The 25,000-nt window shown below is 37.3% G+C and overlaps 1 protein-coding gene across 1 annotated transcript in view; it reads right to left on the bottom strand.

The window, feature by feature from the left end:
- LOC115224694 overlaps positions 1-25,000 on the bottom strand; it is a 96,405-nt gene that overhangs the window by 23,043 nt on the left and 48,362 nt on the right. Inside the window, exons 22-28 of the mRNA XM_029795551.2 lie at positions 15,743-16,276; positions 13,925-14,102; positions 11,783-11,976; positions 10,663-11,354; positions 8,134-9,701; positions 3,988-6,535; positions 1,162-2,068 (exon numbers count right to left, since the gene is read on the bottom strand). Of these exons, the coding sequence (XP_029651411.1) occupies positions 1,162-2,068; positions 3,988-6,535; positions 8,134-9,701; positions 10,663-11,354; positions 11,783-11,976; positions 13,925-14,102; positions 15,743-16,276 (6,621 nt within the window). The remainder of the gene's footprint in view (positions 1-1,161; positions 2,069-3,987; positions 6,536-8,133; positions 9,702-10,662; positions 11,355-11,782; positions 11,977-13,924; positions 14,103-15,742; positions 16,277-25,000) is intronic.

The raw sequence follows: 25,000 nt of genomic DNA on the forward strand, positions 1-25,000 counted from the left end.
CTCTCAAAGATTCATTGTCTTACAGGGTTGGAGAACACCACCCATCAGACTTTTTAACATTGGGGTGGCACTCTCAAAGATGGATTGTCTTATAGGTTGGAGAGCACCACTCATCAGGTTTTATAACATTGGAGTGGCACTCTCAAAGATGGATTGTCTTACAGGATTCCAGAGCACGACCCATCAGGTTTTTTTAACATTGGAATGGCACTCTCAAATATGGATTGTCTTAACAGGATTGGAGAGCACCACTCATTAGGTTTTTTAACATTGGAGTGGTGCCTTCAAAGATGGATTGTTTTACAGGATTGGCAAACACCAGCTATCAGGTTTTTTAACATTGGAGCGGGCCCCTCAAAGATGGATTCTCTAACAGGGTTCCAAAGCACCGCCCATTAGGTTTTCCCTTACCCCTAAAATGCCCCTCTCAATGATGGTCTTACAGGACTCCACAATCACCACCACCATGACAGCCACACCACACCACACCACACCACCATCAACACTACAACAACCACCACCACCACCACCATCACCACCACTACTGCTATGACAATCACAGCGATGACAACAGCAACTACTACAAGCATTACTACCACCACGACTCCTTTCCTCTCACCCTTCTCTGCTTCTCCTCCTCACTTCCTCACTCCCTCCTCTTCAGCGTCACTAATACCATCTTCCTCACCATCACAGACACCGCCATCACCTGCCTCCACCACCACCACCACTACCACCACCATCATTGTCATCATCTTCATCATCATCATCATCATCATCACTCTCATCATCATCACTCTCATCATCATCATCATCATCATCATCATCATCATCATCATAATCATCAGCATCATCATCACCATCACTAATACCACCATCACCACCACCACCACCACCACCATCATTGTCATCATCTTCATCATCATCATCATCATCATCATCACTCTCATCATCATCATCATCATCATCATCATCATCATCATCATCATCATAATCATCATCATCATCATCACCATCACTAATACCACCATCACCACCACCACACCACCACCACCACCACCACCATCATTGTCGGCGTTATCATCATCATCATCATCATCATCACCATCAGAACAAGCAAACTGAAAAAGGCGTCCATTCTTTTACTGCTTCATCCCTTACCGTAGAAAGCTATTTCCTTCGGTCCTCCCGACCAGTTGATTTCAATGTGGTTGCTGTCTTCAAGCAGACTGGCTGGTTCTCCGTCGGAGAAACTCTTGTAAGTGCCAACCGGTTTCGACAAGATATTCTTCACGACAGGCGGGTCTGTGTCTATTGTGATGTTGCAGGACATGCTAGCTTTCAGGCCAGCATTATTGGTTGCTATGACGACGACATAGTATGTATGTTTTGTTTGTAACAGGTGTTCAAGCCCATCCAGAGCACGTTTCTTTCTCAAATCTCGTTGGTCCTTCTTCTTGACATCTTTTTCTTTCTCAATGTATACGTCTGTAACCCCAGGTTTCGTACCGATGCCCATTGAGTAATCAATGATTTCACCAACATCTTCCTCACATTCCCAGTAAGCGCCGACAGATTTGGTGGTCCCTTGGTAGTCTGAAGGTTCGTCCATTGAGTACGAAGGGTCAATACAGGTAACAGATTGAAATTTTGGCGGGGTTAGGTCGACCATGATCCCTTTGGATACACCCACTGTTTCTTGACCGGCATAGTTGACCGCTTTCACTTGGAGGTAATATGATACCAAATCGTCAGACTTTTTCAGGCTGCTTGAACTCGATAAAGTTCCATTCGGTGGAGCATTAAAAGATGAAGGGATCAAATTGAGACCCGTCAACTTGAAGTGAATAACATTAAATCCGTTGCGTTGGGATTCAGTGTTCGAACACTTTTTATCACAGCCAATTGTGCAAGGGGACAGGCAGGGTTTACAAAATCTTGAGTGTAGCTTGTAAGGCATTATTTTTGAAACATCTGTTGTTGGTTTATCTGAGAGACCCAACCAAATTTCATGAATTCCACTATCGCCATCGAAGAATGCTAATCCATATTTGCAGAGTTTTTTAGTCTGAAATAGAAAAAAAATATAAATAGAAACATTTGTGACTGTGTGTCACATTGAAAATTATATATATTTTCAGACTGGAGTTTGGCAGTGCCACCTCTAGCCAAGCAGTTATTGTGTGCCGAGGAAGGGAAATAACCTTGAAACTGTGGCCCACAGATATTGCTTTGTGCTGGGTGGGGATGCTAATCTCCCCTGTTTGAAAATATAAAGACACAGATAATGTGTCGTATAACCAGCTGGAGACGATGTTTCTTGGGGCTAAACAACTGTAACATTCGTCCAAACCAGGACTGCCACATTATGTGGGCAAATAATCTTTGGAAAAAGTATATAAATATATTCAAAAATAATAAATAATTGCTTTAATTTTCAGCCCAAGTACAATAATTTTGAGGGAAAAGGCTAATCAATTACATCAACCCCAGTACATAACTGGTACTGTATATCATTGACCCTGAAAGGATGAACAACAAAGTTGACTTCAGCAGAATTTGAACTCAGACCTTAAAGAAACGCTGTTAAGCATTTTGTCTGAAGCACCAATGGTTCTGCCAGTTTGCTGCCTTCATGGATTCAAATTTTGGCACAAGGCCAGAAACTTTTGTGGGTGGGGTGTTTATCAATCTCTTGACCTTAATTGATACTTATTTTATTGATTTCGAAAGGATAAAAGACAAAGCAAAGTTGACCAGTGGGAGAAATAACACAAAATATTTTTTCCAATGTTTTAATGACACTGAAGGATCACTGCTTTCTTAATAATAATAATAATAATAATAATAATAATAATAATAATAATAATAATAATAATAATAATAATCCTTTCTATTAAAGGCACAAGGGCCTGAAATTTGGGGGATGGGGGTAAGACAATTACATCAACCCCAGTTTCATTGGTACTTAATTCATTGACCCCCAAAAGGATGAAAGGCAAAGTTGACCTTGGTGAGATTTGAACCCAGAATGTAAAGACAGACGAAATGCTGCTAAGCATCTTGTTCGGCGAGATAACAATTCTGCCAGCTTACCACCTTAGATATAATAATAATAATAATAATAATAATAGTTCTTTCAACATCCTTAAACAATCCTTATTCAGGGACCTTTTGAGCGGGATGGGCTACTCAACCTGAAGAAAATTCTAACTGGGCCCCACCTGCAAGGTCATGTGCTGTTTATCTTGATACGAGATCACCATGTCGCGCACATATGGTTGTGATGCATGTGCCTGGTGTACCCTTATCAGACGGGTAGTCATGATGGGTATATTGGGCTTCGTATATTTTACCCCAGTGTCACTTTGATGGCATGCACTGCTCTTCTCACTCAATAATAATAATAATAATAACTGATTGGAAGTGTTATCATGTACATTGTTTTTCCTTGGTATAAAAGATGAGCTACAGCAAATATTCTGCTCAATACCACAGATTTGCTTGTCAGTTGTTTGATCTTAACCAGTTGAGAATGTCCCTTAGTGGCTGACAATGTGTGCATCTCTGATCATGAGCAAAGTAGTGGGGGAGCACCATAGCCTGAACAAAATTCTAATTGAGGCCCCACCTGCAAGGTCATGTGCTGTTTATCTTGATATGAGATTGCCATGTTGCGCACATATGGTTGTGATGCATGTGCCTAGTGTACACTTATCAGACGGGTAGTCATGATGGGTATATTGGATTTCGTATATTTGTACCCCAGTGTCACTTTGATGGCATGCACTGTTCTCTCACTCAATAATAATAATGCTTTATAGGGAAAATGAAGATCCACTTGGCATACTGGTGAACATAGTAAGAATTTTCAATAAAGATATAGGCGTGGAATTTGGAATAAATAAATGTGCCATTTTGATACTCAAAATGGGGAAGAGAAAGCCAACTCAAGGACTTAAACTGCCAAATGGTAATAGTACTTACTTCTATTGGGGTCCTGAAATCTGATATGACTGCTTGAGCAGAGAATGTATTGAAAGGATCTGTGATGGGAGGTTTGTAACCTTCGATATTCTTCACGTACAGGTAACTGTGGATCTGATACTGAAAAGACAGACCACTGTATGACACTTTCTCCTGGCCATTTACCAAGAACCTGGCCGTGAACGTTGTTTCCTGTGTGACGGTTTCCTCTTTCACAAGAGAGATTACATACTCGTTGCTGGCTGTTGTCGGATCGAAATCCAAGTCAATCCATTCTTGTTTCTCTCCGTTTTTATCAGTGGTCCAGAACAAGCAGTACCATGTGCTTGACCCGGATTCTTTATAGCCAATAATGTGGTAACCAATTCCAAAGACACTCGGGTCTCTCTGTCGTGTGACGTTTGATTTAGTTTCATTCATTTTCTTGCTACCATTTGCGGTGCTATTCTCAAGACTATATGCCTTGGCATCCAATATGATGCCATCAGTCAGTTCATTTTGGTAAAATGAGAATTGACTTTGTGGCAATTTAAATGTTTGTGGACCAATCGTTATATCCGGTGCTAGTGCTACTGAAGTGACCATGTTTTCTCCAGCCAATGCTTGTATAACTGACGTGTAGTTTCCAGCGAGCAAAGTCATCGGCTCTGATCGTAACCCACCCTTTATAAGATGAACCAGTGAATCATCATAACGTATGGTCAGTAGTATTTTGTTCTGGTTTATGGACATTTCATCGGCTGCAAAACCTTCGTTCTCATTCATAGGCAACCACAGGTCAATTAACTTGCCTTCCTTGATTATACTTTGCTCTCGTGGACATTCGTAGGAGTACTGGTCACTAGCGAGAGCAAATACTCCAGACATGACTGTTGTGTTTGCCTGAAACGTCATCTCTGTTGACCACTCACTTCCTAGCTTGACCGATCCTACCAAAGGTGGTGTTCGGTCAACCTTTATTGGTACAGAACTAATGCTGTTGTTCAGACCAGCACCGTTGAAGGCCGTTACACGAATGTAATAAACTTCCGTTTCAATCAAATCTAAATGATAAAAGTCAGCTTCAGTGACGTTCGTTAGCGACATGTGATCAATGACATAATCGTTGTGGCGTTGACGAGAGTCATCTGAACCGGGATGAGTTTCATCACACTTGTCTAAAGTTCGGGATATCAAGGTGATTCCATATTTACTTATATCAGATTCGATATCTTCAAATGAATGCCAAGACACGTGAAGTCTGTCAGTTTCTGTGGCGTACACAATACTGGTGTTTCCGACCTCGTTAACCATGACTACTCCGACTTTCGGTGGAGTTGTGTCCACTTTAACAGGCTCGCCCGTCATTGCTTCGCAATGTCCAGTGATGTCTTCAGCAATAACAGTGACATAATATGCGCCCCCGTGATGAAGAGACAGATTCTTTAGTGCCACAAAAGTGTCTAAGCCAACATGTTTCAATTGTTGCACGTTGAAAGAACTTTGCTTGGCGTAAATTTCGCTACATTCGACTGGAACCTTTGATGCCGTACCATTGCTGTTGTCGGTTTGTGTATGGTGATGTATTTCAGGTGTCTTGTCACTCACACCAACAATGTAACACTTCATACCAATATCGGACATGAAGCCTTTCCACGACACTTCGATTTGATCTGTTAACGATTGTACAGTCGCATATTCTACTTGGCCGACAACGATCTCGCTCGAGTATCCGGCTCGGATGCCATCGGAATAAACTTCAGCAAAACTACCGGCCTCACTGTGACCCCTCACAGTTACATAATAACTGACGGTTTTCGCAGTCAAGTTCAAGTTGGTGAACGTGTATGATGTATTGACTCCAACATTGACGAAATCATGAACATTGTGCCTGCTTCTTGCATTGATTCGACTTGTCCCGACAGCTACTTCATAATGGCTGATCTTCTGGGTTGAAGACTCGGATGAACGGTCACCAAATTCGTCCCAATTTGCTGAGAGTTCAGTCAAAGACAACTGATAGTTATTATCATCCCCGACAAGGCCATCCCTCACTTTACCAGGGTCTGGTGGTTGTATCATAACTGTAATACCGTCTGAACGAGACATTAGTGTCCTGTTGAGAGCATCGGTCACTCGAATGATGTTAATGTAGGTGTGACCGTTTTCAAGTGAGAATTCATCGCTGGACACGACACCATCAGTGAGCACCGGCTTAAAATCACTTATGACTTTACCAAAGATGTCTTGAACTGACCATTCAGCTTGAACGACAGGACAGTTTCCAGAAACAGTCCAGTGTCCTTGAATAGTTGAAAGGTCACTCTGGAAGTCACTGTTTTCGGTTAGGGCACCATCTTCGACTGTGAGTTTTGGATTGGTGCTAACTATCACAGACCGGGTGATTTGAGTGCGCAACCGAGCAGAATTTGAAACAGTGATGATTGCTGAAAGAGTGGCGCCATCTGGTGCATATATGTCCGAGATAATTACAGTTGGTGAGATCTTAGTTAATGTGAGCATTTTCAAATAGCCTTGTTTGTGTGAACTGCTGACCACCACATCAATTCTGCAATGGAGAAAGAGAAAAACCAGTGATAAGGATATTATAACAATGATGTCAGATGGTTAGGTTTCACAGAATACTACATGGTACATTCTCACAATGCCAATGGATACCTTGTGCTCAAGTACAGGATATATATATATATATATATATATATATATATATTACTTTTACTCCCTCCCCTCACTTAGTGGTCATTCAAATAGCTCTTTTGTCTTAATAACAGTCAATCACACAGTAATTTCCTTTTGTCTAACGGTCATTTTCATAGCATTTTTTCCGATGGTCAGATATCTGAAGAGATGGTGGCGTGGATTTCCACCTTGGCATCCGAAACTCGGAGTTTTATCATGGCTACTGAATAATTGTCACATATTACATTTACAGATATATATACATATATATACACACACACATGCCCATCTCACTCAATAAGGGTTGTTTAAGGATGTTGAAGGAAATACCCATGTTTCCAAAGGTGAATTATCCAAACCACAAAGAATCCCTCTCAACATATGGCTATGATGCTCCCCCCACTACTTTTGTCTGTGATCAGAGATGCACATATTGTCAGCCACCAAGGACATGCTCAACTGGTTAAGGTCAAACAACTGACAAGCAAATCTGTGGTATTGAGCAGAATATTTTCTGTAGCTCATCTTTTATACCAAGACAAAACAATTATTATTATTGTTATTATCATCATCATCATTATTATTATTATTATTATTATTATTATTATTAGTATTATTATTGCTTGTGAAGACCCGTTGAGGCAAGTGACGATCAGAATCGAAATCGATCAATGGAAATCGATCAATGGAAATTGCAGATGTGTTACCAGTGCCGGTGGCATGTAAGAGAACTTTCCGTTTCGCGACCGTTGCCAGCACCGCCCCGTTTCGTGTCCGTTGTCAGCCTCGCCTGGCCCTCGTGCCAGTGGCACATAAAAAGCACCATCCGTTCGTGGCCGTTTGCCAGCTCTGTCTGGCACCAGTGCGGGTGGCACGTAAAAAGCACCCACTACACTCACGGAGTGGTTGGCGTTAGGAAGGGCATCCAGCCGTAGAAACACTGCCAGATTTGACTGGGCCTGATGAAGCCTTCTGGCTTCACAGACCCCAGTAGAACCGTCCAACCCATGCTAGCATGGAAAACGGACGCTAAACGATGATGATGATGATGATGATGATGATTCTATGTTTGACTTTTGCTTTATATTTGTACAAGTTGGCTCCAAGTCTCACCCAGAGACCTCAAGAGACAACAGGTTGGAAGTTCATGTTGTTATGCCTAGTGTGCCATATATTTGGTTTTTTTTTTGTGTTGTACTAGTGAATGTCTAAAAAAAAAACGAAAATTATGTTTGTTTTAAACCTTGAGATTACATAGAAAGTATTTTGCGTAGGATATGAGCAGTTCCCATGAGCACTATCTTTTGAATTTCTGCCATTTTGGGGTTTCCTGGTATCTGACTTAGGTAGCAATGAGTTGTTATTATTATTATTATTATTATTATTATTATTATTATTATTATTATTATTATTAATATCAGTTTTCTTATATTATTTTTCTATAACTTAAAAGAAAATTGAACATACTTATCAATTTGAGATTCCTTATCTGCCATTCCTTCCATGGAAATCTCCAAATAGTTATTGGTGTCTTGGCATCTCGGAATTTCAGTCAAAGTTTTGTTAGTCTTACTTATTTCCGTGTTGGTTATAATGTTGATATCGTGCACTTGTGGTGGTGTCCTGTCTATGGTGACACTGCGAGTCAGTGTCCTGCTCAATGAAAGAATGTTCGTGGCATTCAGTGTGACATACAGCGTGGACACGTCTTGAAATTTGCCTGCCTCCAAGGGGTCAGCCAAGTTGAATTCCCATAGCATTTGGTCAGCAAAAACAGGTGTTGGTTGAAGAATGTCATAAATATTGTTTTTCGTTCCTAAAGCAAAAGTGGTCAATCCCAGCAAACTCTCAACTTCTTCTATCGCAGACCAAGAACATTTTACTGTAGTCTGGAACTTCGAAATGGCATCTGAACAAGTAAAGTCCAAGACTTTAGGTTTTGTGTTATCAACTGTGATGGAATTTGATGTTAAAATCTCCTTATTTCCAGCACTGTCAATGGCACCGACAGATATAAAAACTGTATCACCTGTCTGTTCTACATCTTTCAAAGTAGATTTCGGTATGAATAAGGCTTCTGTTTCAGTTTTAGCTTTCACATTGTCCTCCATGGGTAAACTCCCACAAAACCAGAAATTGGTTTTTACTTTTGAATCTTGATCGTTTGAACTCCAGACAAAATTCAAAGAGTTTATGTCTCTAACAAAGTATGGTGAGTCGGCAAAGCAAATCAATGGTCCACTGGTGCAGTCTTCTATGTCCAAAGATGGCTTAACAGAGTCGACTGTCAGACCGTTAGAAGTGGACAGAATGTATTTATCTCGGCATCTGGGTCCTGTCAGAGCACGGACACTGACATAATAGTGTTGACCATTGTTGAACAGGACGTGTGCCTGGCCATGACCAACAGTGACATTGTCCATGGTGAGTCCATGTGGGCTGAAGGGACGCAGGTCAGAAAAGTATGGCCGGCTTCCAATACCCCATTCATAGCTGACGATGTTACAGGCTTTGCTTCGGAAACCTTTAAAGGAGAAGGAAACGGTTGTTTTGTCGATACTGAAGTCTCTATCTGTTAACATAGAAGTTCCATCGTAGAGGATACCAGGAACGTTTGCTTCCAGTACGGTTATTGGTCTTGAGACGATCGTCGCAGATGCCAGCCCAGCACCGTTGTAAGTAACAATACTCACATAATACATGTCACCAGTGTCTGATGTCACATTCAGCTTCAGGCTGTCGAATATCACAGATGATACTGCACTATTGCTACTACTGCTGCTAGTACTACTACTGCTGCTGCTGCTGCTGCTACTGCTGCTGTTACCTCTGCTGTTGACCTCCACATAGCCACCGGTCACAGAGCCAAAACCAGCATCGTTTTCATCTGGACTTGTCCCAATAGCTGTCAGGACTCTTGCGATACCACTCTCAGGGTCACGTGACGTCCAGCTGATGACCACGTGAGATGGGTCGTCCAATATTATGCTGCCGTCATCAGCCAGTTCCTCTTCTTCATCAAGACCAATGCGTATCTAAAACAACACAACAACAACAACAACATTGCTATTATTAAGCTTTCAATCTCTCTTTCTTTTTCCCTCTTACCTATCTCTCTCTCTATATATATGTGTGTGTGTGTGTGTGTGTATAAATTGAGGATATAATCATTAAAATGTTGTATCTCCAGCACCCTTAATTATAATTATATATTTATAATTATATGCTTAAATTTTAATGATTATATCAATGGCCAGCATATAATAACCACCATATCAGTAAAATTAACATTTAAGCATATAATTATAAATATATAATTATAATTAAGGGTGCTGGATAGACAAGGCCAATATGCTAGAAGTAGATGTCAAATGCCTACAAACCAATCTAAATTTGTTCTTTTGGCAAAAGACTGAATGCAAGGAAATGGACATAAAGATTTATAAAATTTCAGTATGTATGTATATATATAGGGAGAGTTTATGAAAAAAACAAAAGACGAAGACAGGTGGTGTACAAAACAAACAGATGTATTAGTATAACGCTCAGGAAGAGAAAAAGTCTTTTATGTTTTGAGCCTACGCTCTTTTACCGAAAGGGATGCAGAAAAAAACAAGGAGAGAAACAAGGTGTGTGTGTGGGGGGGGGGGGTCCTTCTAGATTGAGAAACAGTCATGGCTGAGGCACTTCTGATATTTTTTAGCCTTTACCAAAACACTAAGTTATGAGAACATAAACATAACAACACCGGTTATGAAGTGGTGATGGAGACAAACACATACAAAGGCATGCACGCACACACGCATGGACACACACACACACATGGACACACATACACACACACACACACTCTCTCTCTCTCTCTCTCTTTCTAGAAGGAACCCAGCTGTGTAGGTAACATATACAACAAAATCTTACACAAAATGCACAAAATATCCAAGGAGTGTATATAGTTAATATTTATGTGAAGCTCTAAGAAGAAATGAGTCTACTTACATTTTTCAGAATTGGTGGGGTCATGTCAACAAGGACCCCATCCGAATTCACTGATGCTGAAAGCCCAGCTTCATTTAATGCCAGAACTTCTGCATGGTACATAGCTCCTATTTGTAATTTGAGGTTTTGCACTGGGATTGAAACCTGGGCGTCAGTTACACCTTTCAAATCAATCACATGGTAGGTTTGATTTCTTGGCCAGAAATGTTGCTTTTGTCCCTGAAATTCCTCAAAGATTTCGATTCTGTATTCTGCCATTCCTGATTCTGAATCCACAAAGTCGCATTCTAAATCCAAAGAGTCATTGCGTGCCTGGTAACGCAGACCGTTCTTAGATGCTTGTATTGATTTTAGTTTGGGCGGAGTGCAATCTAGAAGGAACCCATCTGTGGAGGTAACATTGGAAAGGCCAGCTTTGTTGAATCCTATAATTTCAAACCGGACTTTCACACCACATTTCAGGCTTACAGCGTTGTCTTCAAACTGGGTTTCATTGTTAACGCGTGTGCTCTTCAGACGTACATCGTTGACAAACATAACCACCTCATAGTAGTCAATACCACTCTCCTGGTCACCGAACGCACCCCAGTTGCATGAGACTTTTGCTGGGTCTGAGGCAAAATTCATATCTCTAAGTGGGTCACTGCCATCTTTGGCCCAACTGGCAACAGGGGGTGTAGTATCCAGAAGAACTGAGGAAAGAATAATATTAATAATAATAATAATAATAATAATAATACTAATAAAAAAAATGAACGAACTATTGAGTTTGGTTTAATGGCCTACCAATGTATACTATGAGTTTCTTTGCCCTAGGAGTCAGGAAGACGCTCGGCAAGAAATGGAAGCAAATTTGAAAGAAGAAAAAAATGATAATAATAATAATAATAATAATAATAATAAAAGTAATAATAATAATAATGATAATAACAACAACAACAACATTGAAAAGTACCTTAAGAATGAGGACCCAGGTTCGAAATTTCCCCAAGACACCTGGTGAAAGCTGGAGGGTATATCAGCCGAAACGTTGTGTTAACAAACAAGATGAGGACAAATATCCGTCAAATGTAAATAATGTAAATAATGCACTTTATACTAGTCAATTATTTATACATACCTCCGTTTGAGAAAGCCCAGGTGCTCTGTGAGTTCAGGGCATTGTTGAAAGCTATCACAGTGGAATAATAAGTTGTGTTGTGTCGTAGAAGAGAAGGCGGGAGTGATGCACAAGCTTTCTTGGTGCCATGAGACAATTCTCTGAATGGTACGATGTCTGCAAGACCAACTTGGCTTCCAACTGCCCATTTATACCTAGAAATGAACAAACATATGTAAAATTCTTCTAAATGAATTTGGTAGAATTTAGTTATGATATTTTTTGTATTTTAAAAATAAATAATAATCGATTGAGCTCAAAGTGAAGTTACTCTGGTGAAAGATATGATCAATTGGCTATTTAATCTCAGTATAAGGCTTAGGAAAATCTTGGCAACATTAGCATGAACATTTAAACTATACAGGGGGTTTTACCATATAATATTTTAGTCCCTGTTTTTGTTTATAAATATATAGTGTATGTAAAATTACAACTAGTATGGTTAAAGGTTTTGTCATCAATTGCAATACTCGATATTCATTTATTAATATTATTAAATAGTTTATTTTTTAAATCATCAAATAATAGTTGGAATTTATACTAATATACTGTTATTTCTTGTGAGGTTTATCTATAAGAATTGCAGTCACCACTACCTAAGACTAGAGTAACATCTAAGAAATAACTATGCTTAAATTCATATATTCTGTGATCTTTAACTCTAATGCTTTGAATACATAAATGAACTCCTTGTTGACAGTATCTGTTTTATGGTCATTTAAATTTCAGAAAATGAGTAGTCCACCATTACTATAAAAACCGAAATCGGTGGAATGGAATTTTTGCCAGATTAAGTTTAAGGTGTAGAATGCAATTAAGTTACAAACTCCATTTCCTTTGTACAATTCTATGGCTACATTAGAAATTTCCTGACCACTAGGTTTAACAAAAGGTAAATAAATAAATAAATAAAATATAAAATAGTAAAGATTTCCCTAGCATATAGCAAAATACTATACAAAATAGTCCAAGTCTTGAAATGGTATAAATTCTCTGTTAAATTATAAAGCTTTCTGAAGAATAAATTTAGTTATTGAAAGTGAGAATTTTAGGATAGCAGGCTGCATGTGTGTGCATGGATATGTGTTGTGGGTGTGTGGGTGTGCAAGCGCATGTGTATGTGTGTGTGTGAATGTGTGCTCGAGTGTGTATGAATGTGTGTGTGTGTGTGTTAATGTGTGCATGTACATGTGTGTGTGTATGAATGTATGTGTGTGTGTGCATTTTGGCACAAAACTGAGCAAAAATGGAAAAAGAGAGTACTCAATATAAAATGCAGAGTTTCATCAGATTACTGAAAATAGGAAACATCGTATTCACAACTCTGAGTTTCATGTCACCAATCTTCAAACACAATTTAGTGTATTTGTATGTATATATATATATATATATGTAAATACACATGTACACATACATGAATACATACAAACATACATTCATATATATATATCCATATATACATACATGCATACATGCACATATTATCTATGAATATAGGCATATATGCATACACACACACACACACACACATACATATATAATATATATATATTAATATATATATATACATATATATATATATAATATATATATATATATATATATATATTATATATATATATATATATATATATATTATATATATATATTATATATATATATATATATATATATATATATATATATGGCCTCGTCTGGCACCTGTGCCGGTGGCACATAAAAACACCATCCGAGCGTGGCCGTTCACCAGCCTCGTCTGGCACCTGTGTCGGTGGCACATAAAATCACCCACTACACTCTCGGAGTGGTTAGCGTTAGGAAGGGCATCCAGCTGTAGAAACACTGCCAGATCTGACTGGCCTGGTGCAGCCTTCGGGCTCCCCAGACCCCAGTTGAACCGTCCAACCCATGCTAGCATGGAAAGCGGACGTTAACGATGATGATGATGATGATGATGATGATATATATATATATATATATATATATATTATATATATATGTATATATATATATATACATATATATTCAGGGGTTCAAATTGCACAGTTTTCCCAACAACAATAGTCCAATTTCCAATAGGGATATCTGTAGAAATAATCGCACCTGCCAATTCCTGTTTCTTCATCTGTAAACAGGTCCCAGTGAGCACAAATCAAGGATCTGTCTGACTGAAATCCAGCGTCCTTTTCAATGTCTTTGCCATCATACACCACCCCGGCATTAGGAGGTGTGTCGTCTTTGAGCAGTGGTACATCTCCATGACCAGCAGTGTACAGGCCAACTGCAATGAATAAATAAATGAAATTTTCTAATTTATGCACAAGCTCAGAAGTTTGAAGGGAAGTGGGTACTTTTTTTATTAAACCCCTGGAAGGGTGAAAGGTAAAGTTGATCTTGAAAGTACATGAACTCAGAACATAAAAAGTTGAAATAGATAATAATAATAATTATAATAATTACAACAGCAACAACAACAATAATAAAAATAAAAATAATAATAATCTTTTCTACTAAAGGCACAAGACCTGGATTTTTGTGGGGCAGGGGACAATCAATCATATCAACCTCAGTACTTGACTGGTACTTAATCTATTGACCCCGAAAGAATGAAAGGCAAAGTCAATCTCGGCGAAATTTGAACTCAGATTGTAGAGACAGACAACATATCGCTAAGCATTTCTGCCAGCTCACCGCCTTAATAATAATAATAATATAATAATAATAATAATAATAATAATAATAATAATAATAATAATAATAATAATAATAATAGGCTGATAGCTACCTAACTCAGATACCAGGAAACCCAAAAATGGCAGAAGTTCAAAGATAGTGCTCATGGGACTGCTCATATCCTACGCAAAATACTCTCTATGTAATCTCAAGGTTTAAAACAAACATATTTTTTCGTTTTTAAAAAAAAAAAAAAAAAAAAAACCTTTTTTTTTTTTTTTTAGACATTCATTAGTACACACATCCCCACCCCCCAAATATATGGCACACTAGGCATAACAACAACATGAACTTCCAACCCTGTTGTCTCTTGAGGTCTCTGGGTGAGACTTGGAGCCAACTTGTACAAATATAAAGCAAAAGTCAAACATAGAATAATAATAATAATAATAATAATAATAATAATAATAATAATAATAATATAATAATAATAATATATAATAATAATAATAATAATGATATAATAATAATAATATAATAATATAATAATAATAATAATAATAATATAATAATAATATAATAATAATAATAATAATAATAATATAATAATAATAATAATATAATAATAATAATAATAATAATAATAATAATAATAATAATGATAATAATAATAATAATAATAATAATAATAATAATAATAATGATAATAATAATAATAATATCATAATTAATAATAATAATAATAATAATAATATAATAATTATAATAATAATAATAATAATAATAATAATAATAATAATAATGATAATAATAGTATAATAATAATAATAATAATGATAATAATGATAATAATAATAATAATAATAATAATGATAATAATGATAATAATAATAATAATAATAATAATGATAATAATAATAATAATAATATAATAATAATAATAATAATAAGGCCCTTGTGCAGTATCAGGTAGTGGCTCTTGTGGCTTCTGATCAAAGGGATTCTTTGAGGGTCATCTCTGGAAATATGGGCACTCCGTACATCATCTTCAAACAAGCCATATTCAGGGAGCTTTTGAGTGGGGTGGGATACTCAACCTGAAGGAAATTATAACTAGATCCCACCTGCTAGGTCATGTGGTTGTGATGCATGTGCCTGGTGTACCCTTATCAGATGGGTAGTCATGATGAGTGTATATTTGCACCCAAATGACAAAATAATATGGCTCTTAACCATTTTGAAACTCACCGTTGTTATAAACCCTCAGTCTAATCCAGGCTGTTGTCCCAGCGGTGAGGGCCAAATTTTCGATAACAATTTTCTGCCGTCCATTGAGTTCACTAGGATAAGTAGAATAGGCACGAACCATTGAGTCGTGCTTGGTCTTACCAAGACCAAAGTCCACCTTGGCTATCAGGGACAATTCATCTTTAGCACTGTAGTAAATGGTCAGAGTGTCAAAGTCTTCGTCAAAGGTGAAACTCTCAACACTGTGGAATTCGGGTGGTGATGTGTCAACAGTGAGGGCTTGTGAGTGGCATACTGTGGTAACCATGGCCCCACCCAGAACCACGTTGTTGAGGGCCTGCACTGTGATGTAGTAGGGTCCGTCGGTTAGCTGGAGATTGCTGGCAAAACCAGATTTTTGAAGGCGGTCAACACTGCCCATGTTGGTCATTGGTTCAGAGAAGGGGACGACGTCGCTGTCACAGACAGTTTTGCCTACAGCCCAGGTATAACTCCAGATTCCACTTTCCTTGTCTTGGAAACCATCCCAGTTGGCTGAACAGAAAAAAAAAGAAGAAATAATTACATCAGAAAGAGAAAGAACAGGTAAGTGTTAAGATATCGAAAACAACAACAACAACAGGAAAGACAATAATCTTTTCTACTATAAGACTAGGTGGAGGTGCATGGCTTAAAGGTTAGAGATTGGAAGTGTTATCATGCACATTGTTTTGTCTTAGTATAAAAGATGGGCTACAGCAAATATTCTGCTCAATACCACAGATTTGCTTGTCAGTTGTTTGACCCTAAGCAATTGAGTATAATAAATAATAAATACCTTTATTAATCCAATTTACATAGAATATTTTTTATCTATTACAATAAGTAAAAAAAGAAAAAAATTTTTTTTTCAGAAATTGCATAAGAAATCAGATTATTTTGTGGAACTTGTTGGCAGAGTTGTAAATCTATTTATTATTAAATGAAAGTAATTTTAATTGAGTATTGTCTATTTTGAGTCTTCCATGATTTATGTCCTTTCCATGATTTCTGTCCCATGAGCATGTCCCTTAGTGGATGACAATATGTGAATCTCTGATCATGAGCAGAAGTAGTAGGAGAGCATTATAGCCATGTGTTAGGAGGAATTCTTTGGAGTTTGGATCATTCATCTCTGGAAACATGGGTGTTTCGTTCAACATCCTTAAGGAAATCTTATTCAGGGACCTTTTGAATGGAATGGGCTACTCAACCAGAAGAGAATTCTAACTGGACCCCACCTGGAAGGTCATGTGCTGTTAATCTTGATATGAGATCACCATGTCATGCACATATGGTTGTGATGCATGTGCCTGGTGTACTCTTTTCAAATGGGTCGTCATGATGGGTATATTGGGCTTCGTATATTTGTACAACAGTGTCACTTTGATGGCATGCACTGCTCTTTCACTCAATAATAATAATAATAATAATAATAATAATAATAATAATAATAATTATTATTATTATTATTATTATTATTATTATTATTATTGTTATTATTATTATTATTATTATTATTATTATTATTATATCAACAATGATAGGATATACTGTGGGAAATAACAACAACATCACCACACTCCTCCTCCTTTTCATCATCATCATCATCATCATGAATGCCACTATTATCACCACCACCACCACCACCATCACCCCTACGGCCAATGACCTATCCCAAACAGATTTTTTCAATTGTTATACTTGTCTACACTTAAAACAAAGCACTTGAACCACCACCACCACTACTACTACTACCACCGCCACCACCACCGCTATCACCCCCCATCATCTCTATTACTATCACTTTCATTAGTACCATCACCCACCACCACTACCAACACCACCACCACTACAACCATCACCACCACCACCACCACCACCACCACGACTATCACCACTAACAATAACGACAACATAATCAACATACTGCTATCACCATCAACGTTATTTCCACCAGCATCATTAGCATCACCACCACCACCACCATCACCACTATCTTTATTACCACCATCATTAATTAGCATCAGCCTGATAATACCAGGACCACTATCGCCTAATCATCACCAACATTATCACTATCCCCACCACCATCACCACCACTACCATAACCATAGTCATCACCTCCAATATCATCATCATCATCATCATCATCATCATCATCATCATCTTCATCATTTATCATCAACATTAATTTCATTATCATCAACATCCTCATCGTTATCATCACCATCATTACAATAATAATAATAATAATAATAATAATAATGCTTTCTAATTGATGTATCAATACCAGCAGATGACAATGTTTTTCTAAAAGAAATGGAGAAACTTTTAAAATACAAAGACCTGGAAATAGAGGTAACCAGAATGTGGAATCTAAAAACAGAAACAATTCCTATCTTAGTGGGTGCATTAGGCATGATAAAAAAATATTCAGACAAATACATAACAAAAACACCAGGACTTACAAATATATACAACATACAGAAAATTGCACTACTGGACACTGCACACATCCTACGCAAAACACTTTCAATAAAGTAACCATCAGGTTATCACAACAAACCACAGCACATGCCCAAGGCACAGAGCTGTGCTCGGTAGTGAAGTGAAAGCACGTGATAAAAATAAGACTACTGCATAATAATAATAATAATAATAATAATAATGATAATAATAAAAATAATAAAAGTAATAATAATTTTTTCTACTCTAGGCACAAGGCTCGAAAAATTTTTGGGAGGGGGCCAGTCGATTAGATTGACCCCAGGATGCAACTGGTACTTAATTTATCGACCCTGAAAGGTAACGTCAACCTCAGCGGAATTTGAACTCGGAATGTAAAGACAAACGAAATACTACTATGCATTTCACCCAGGGTGCTAACATTTCTGCCACCTTGCCGCCTTAATAATAATAATAATGATAATAATCTTTTCTACTCTCGGCACAAGGTCCAACATTTTTGTAAAAGGGACCAGTTGATTAGATCGACCCCAGTACACAACTGGTACTTAATTTATCAATCCTGAAAGGATGAAAGGCAAAGTTGACCTCAGCAGAATTTGAACTCAGAATATAAAGACAGACAAAATATCGCAAAGCATTTCGCCCAGCGTGCTAACATTTCTGCCAGCTCGCCGCCTTAGTAATAAGGATAATGATAATAATAATAATAATCATAATAATAATAATAATAATAATAATAATAATAATAATAATAATAATAATAATAGGAGCACTAGGAATGATCAAGAAGGGAACCGAAAATTATATGAGAATGATCCCTGGCTTACCATCCCTGCAAGAAGTGCAAAAGATTGTCTTAACTGGTACATCACACGTATTGAGAAGAGCATTGTCGATGTGAGAACTGTTGCTGCTCATGTATTTTAATTTAACTTAGAAAAAAAAAAAAAAATTTTTTTTAAATGAACGAACTATTGAGTTTGGTTTAATGGCCTACCAATGTATACTATGAGTTTCTTTGCCCTAGGAGTTGGGAAGACACTCGGCAAGAAATGGAAGCAAATTTGAAAGAAGAAAAAAAAAAGTAATAATAATAATAATAATAATAATAATAATAATAATAATAATAAGTTTTAAGGCAGCAAACTTGCAGAATGGTTACCACGCAGGGCAAAATAGTTTGCAGAAATTCATCCATCTTTACATTCTGGGTCCAAATACTGTCAGAGTTGACTTTTTCTTTTATCCTTTTTGGGATTGACAAAAAAAGTACCAGTTAAACCCTGGGGTCGATGTAATCCATTTATCGCCTCCAGTGAATTTACTGGCTTTGTGCTGAAATTTGAGACCCAAAATAATAAATCTTTCAGCTAACAGGCACCAGGTCTGGAAGTTTAAGTCCCCACCCTTCTCCCCCCATCCTTCACAGTTCTCAATTGACACTTGTTTCACCAAGTCCTGAAAAGGATAATAAGAGGTAAAGTTGACCTTGGCGGAATTTGAACTCAAAACATAAAGAGACAGATGAAAAAGCTTTAAGTGTTTTGTCCAGGATTACTAACACTTCTACCAGCCTTACATCATCATCATCACCACTATCATCATCATCATCGTCGTTATCATCATTACCATCACCATCACCACCACCACCACCACCAATTCCACCACCATCATACTCATCACTATCAGCATCATCACCAACGCCACCATCATCATCCTCATCATCTTCATTTTCATCACAATCATCCCCCCCCCCACCACCACTACCACCACCATCCCCATCACTAATATTATTCAACTTAACAATCCCCTTACATCTCACATTTCATCTACATTAAACAGTGCTAATGCATTTTTATCGCTCCACATCTAAGTAGGGCTGGGGGATCCAATTCAATTTGAAACCTAATCTTTGGTTATTATTTGTTATGTGTCAGTATCAGATTTCTGGTTCAATAAATGATACCGGTCTTGCTCCCATGTAAACAATTTATTGTAAACAACTCTAGAGAACATTTATATTGGATCTACAAATTCAATATCCCTACATATCTCACATCTATTTTCTTTTCTTCATCTCACTCTATATATTGTATCCCATCTAAATTAATTATTACTTAACCATCCTCTCTCATGCCGTCTCCGATGAATTAATAAATTCCCTGGAAACAGCTGTAAGACCTTCTATCTATAAATGTTCTAATATTTATCTAAGATTTATCATTTTATCCCAGCAGCAGGGATAGTTGTGTGTTGAAACAGATATTGTTATATTTCGGAATGGTCATTTTGCCAGTTTAGCCAATAAAAACACACACACTATATATTTGGTGTTACTTTGCTTCAGTGTTATTTATTTTTTACATTAATCTTAATCTTATTTCGGCCAGAGTTCTTTCGTCACACTCCTGTGACCGCATCAGCGGTCCTTTGCTTTCTTCTTTCTTATTTGTGTGTCTCTCCTTACTAACCGTCAGCCATTTTGTATTTCTATTGTATGTCTTCATTTGCGCATGCTTATATCTCTATGTGTGTCTATGTTTATTTAGTGTGTGTATGTGGGGGGATGCCTGTAATATTTGTATCTTCTGTTTATATACGTTCATGTAATTTGTTTTTGTTGTTGTTGTTTTTGTTTATTCTTATTTTGTTCATGTGTTTACATCCACTTATATATATTATATATATTGTTATATTTCGGAGTGGTCATTTTGCCAGTTTACCCAATAAAAACACACGCACTATATATTTGGTGTTACTTTGCTTCAGTGTTATTTATTTTTGTATATACATATACATATATATATATATACTCTTTTACTCTTTTACTTGTTTCAGTCATTTTGACTGCGGCCATGCTGGAGCACCGCCTTTAGTCGAGCAAATCGACCCCGGGACTTATTCTTTGTAAGCCTTGTACTTATTCTATCAGTCTCTTTTGCCGAACTACTAAGTGACGGGGACGTAAACACACTAGCATCGGTTGTCAAGCAATGCTAGGGGACAAACACAAACATACACACACACACACACACACACATATATATATATATATATATATATACATATATACGACGGGCTTCTTTCAGTTTCCATCTACCAAATGCACTCACAAAGCTTTGGTCAGCCCGTGGCTATAGTAGAAGACACTTGCCCAAGGTGCCACGCAGTGGGACTGAACCCGGAACCATGTGGTTGGTAAGCAAGCTACTTACCACACAGCCACTCCTGCGCCTATATATATATATATATATAATATATATACAAATATATATATATATATATATATACATATAATATATATATATTTATATATATATATATATATATATATATATATATATGTATATATATATATATATATATATATATATATATAATATATATATATATATATATATATATATAATTTATATATATATATATTTATATATATATATAATATATATATATATATATATATAGAGAGAGAGAGAGAGAGAGAGGCGCAATGGCCCAGTGGTTAGGGCAGCGGACTCGTGGTCATAGGATCGCGGCTTCGATTCCCAGACCGGGCATTGTGAGTGTTTATTGAGCGAAAACACCTAAAAGCTCCATGAGGCTCTGGCAAGGGGTGGGGGGTGATCCCTGCTGTAATCTTTCACCACTGTTTCTCCCACTCTTTCTTCTGTTGGTCTGCTCGCTTAGCCAGCGGGGTGGCGTTATTCGAAGGCTAAAACAATGCGAACACATTGTGACCAGCGATGTGTAACTACATCTGATGGACTGGTCGATCACGTGATATATATATATATATAATTATATATATATATATATATATATTACATATACAAGTAGGGTGCTGAAAGTTCATGGCTGTAAGGGTATCATGAAGGGCCTGGTTAGAGGTACAACCTTCCGAGTTCTTTTACAGGGCTTAGAAAAACTGAAGGACTGCTTCAGGGTAACCTGAGAGAGGAATACGTTAAATAAAATTGTAATTAACTGATTCTCCTGTATTTTCTTTTACCCAAATCCAGAAACTTTCACCCCCCACCCCCCACCCTCGTTCATTCCTGGGTTGTTTACAGTAAATTGTTGAGATGAGAATAAGAGATGAAATAGTTATTCAACTTATAATGGTTATTGAATTTTGACACCGACACATCTGTTGTTGTTGTTGTGTAAATAACAAGAGACGAACACAGATTGGGTTTCAAATTGAAGCTGATCTCCTCCTTGGCTCTGTAGTTAAGAGAGTGCACACATGGGTCTGTAGTTAAGAAATTTTTTTTCCCCAACCCCATGGTTTTAGAATCAATCCCACTATATGATGCCAACATGGGTAAATGTCTTCTACAGATACATACATGCATAAATGCATACATCCATCCATCCACACATACATACATACATACATACATTTGTATATACATACATACATACATACATTTGTATATACATACATACATACATACATACATACATTTGTATATACATACATACATACATACATTCATACATACATACATTTGTATATACATACATACATACATACATACATACATTTGTATATACATACATATATACATACATATATACATACATGCATACATACATACATACATACATACATACATACATACATACATACATACATACATACATACATACATACATACATACATACTTATAGGTACGTGCTTACTCATATGTATGGTGGTTTGAAAAAGTTCCCAGACTAGTTTATTTTTAATAAAAAATAAATTATTTACATTTGACGGATATTTGTCCTCATCTTGTTTATTGTTAACACAACATTTTACCTGATGTAAATAATGTAAATAATGTAAATAATGTACATAATGTACCTAATTCCTCATCTCTTAAATATAGAACTGAAAAAATAAATTATTTACCTAAATTTTAACATCGTGCATAACTGGTATTTAATTTATCGACCCCAAAGGGATGAAAGGCAAAGTCGACCTCGGCAGAATTTGAACTCAGAACATAAAGACAGACGAAATATCGTTAAGCAATTCGCCCAGCGCTAATGTTTCTGCCAGCTCACCACCTTAAAACTAGTTCTGTTGGCATGCTACAGAACTAGTTTGAGAACTTTTTGATACCACCTCATATGTACAGGGTATGATGAGTAAATTGTCGCCAATTTATATTTTTAATTTCATGTATGCCCATTGTTTGTTTTTAATTTTGTTGACTACACAGTATAGTAGGGTCAGTTGGGCACCGTCTGTGAGAAAAACAGCACCATGTTACAATTCACTCTGCCAGAAATTTGGAAACAACATGATATGCTGCTTGGTATTCGGACTGGAAGCTCCAATATGAATATTTCAGGGTGTTGGGTGTCAATCTGAGTCCCCCAAATATGTACCGAGAGTGATAAAAGTCACACATCCAGGCAACATCTTGATGTCTGGAGTGATCCCACATGGCCTCAAACTTAATACAGAGGCCTACATCAAGTATTTGGAGGAGGTAGTGTTGCCCTGGTTGAAGAGAGTGGCTGCTGAAAGGCCCTATGTCTGGCAGCAGGATGTTGCACCCTGCCACACAAGCAGCAGAAACCAGTCGTGGCAGTCAGACAATTTCTGTGACCTCATCACTCTTAAAATCTGACCACTCGTAACTCCCCAGACTGTGACCCTCTTGATTATTATGTCTGGGGTGCAGTTGAGCAAGAGACCAACAAAACTCCTTGTAACATCAAAGAGGAACTGAAGGCAAGGATTATGGCAGCATTCACCAACTTAAAAATAAGGAGGCCATCCAGAAGAGTTGCAGGAGATTCCAAAGTCGTCTGGAGGCTGTGGTAGAAGCTAATGACAATTTTATAGAACAAATTTACTCTTTAGTATTTCAAGATATTTTTATATAATTTTGGTAAATATATCTGTTAAAATGAGATATCAGTGTTATTTTCATTTTGCGTAACTAAGACAGCAATTCATTCACCACACCCTGTATATATATATATTAGATGACTAGGAAACTAGGGCATGCAGTCCCCCACCACCACTGAGGTTGGGGAGGATTTCCCTGTGTTCACCCTCCCCTGTTTTCCTTGAAAAGTGAAGTATTATATATGCTTTGAGATATGAGGAGTCTGAAAATGAAGTAGTTAGTAAGACACGAGAAACGTACATATAACTTTGGAAATCACTTGGCGGAATTTTAGCTCAGAACGTAAAGACATACGAAATACTGCTAAGCATTTCGCCCTGCTTGCTAACGTTCCTTATTTCTTTATTGCCCACAAGGGGCTAAACATAGAGGGTACAAACAAGGACAGACAAAGAGATTAAGTCGATTACATTGACCCCAGTGCGTAACTGGTACTTAATTTATCGACCCCGAAAGGATGAAAGACAAAGTCGACCTTGGTAGAATTTGAACTCAGAATGTGAAGACAGACGAAATACCTATTTCTTTATTACCCTCAGGGGGCTAAACATAGAGGGGACAAACAAGGACAGACATAGGTATTAAGTCGATTACATCGACCCCAGTGCATAACTGGTACTTAATTTATCGACCCCGAAAGGATGAAAGCAAAGTCGACCTCGGCGGAATTTGAACTCAGAATGTGAAGACAGACGAAATACCGCTAAGCATTTCACCAGGTGTGCTACCTTCACCACCAACTAATTATTTGTGTAATACCATTTTACACCAGCCGTATATACCTACACTACCGTCAGAAATTAATTAGCACCCTTGATTTGCTCACCATGAAGCATGGTGGGGGTGGTCTGATGGTGT

Source organism: Octopus sinensis, linkage group LG26 (assembly GCF_006345805.1).
Source record: "Octopus sinensis linkage group LG26, ASM634580v1, whole genome shotgun sequence".
In the NCBI taxonomy this organism is placed as follows: domain Eukaryota; kingdom Metazoa; phylum Mollusca; class Cephalopoda; order Octopoda; family Octopodidae; genus Octopus; species Octopus sinensis.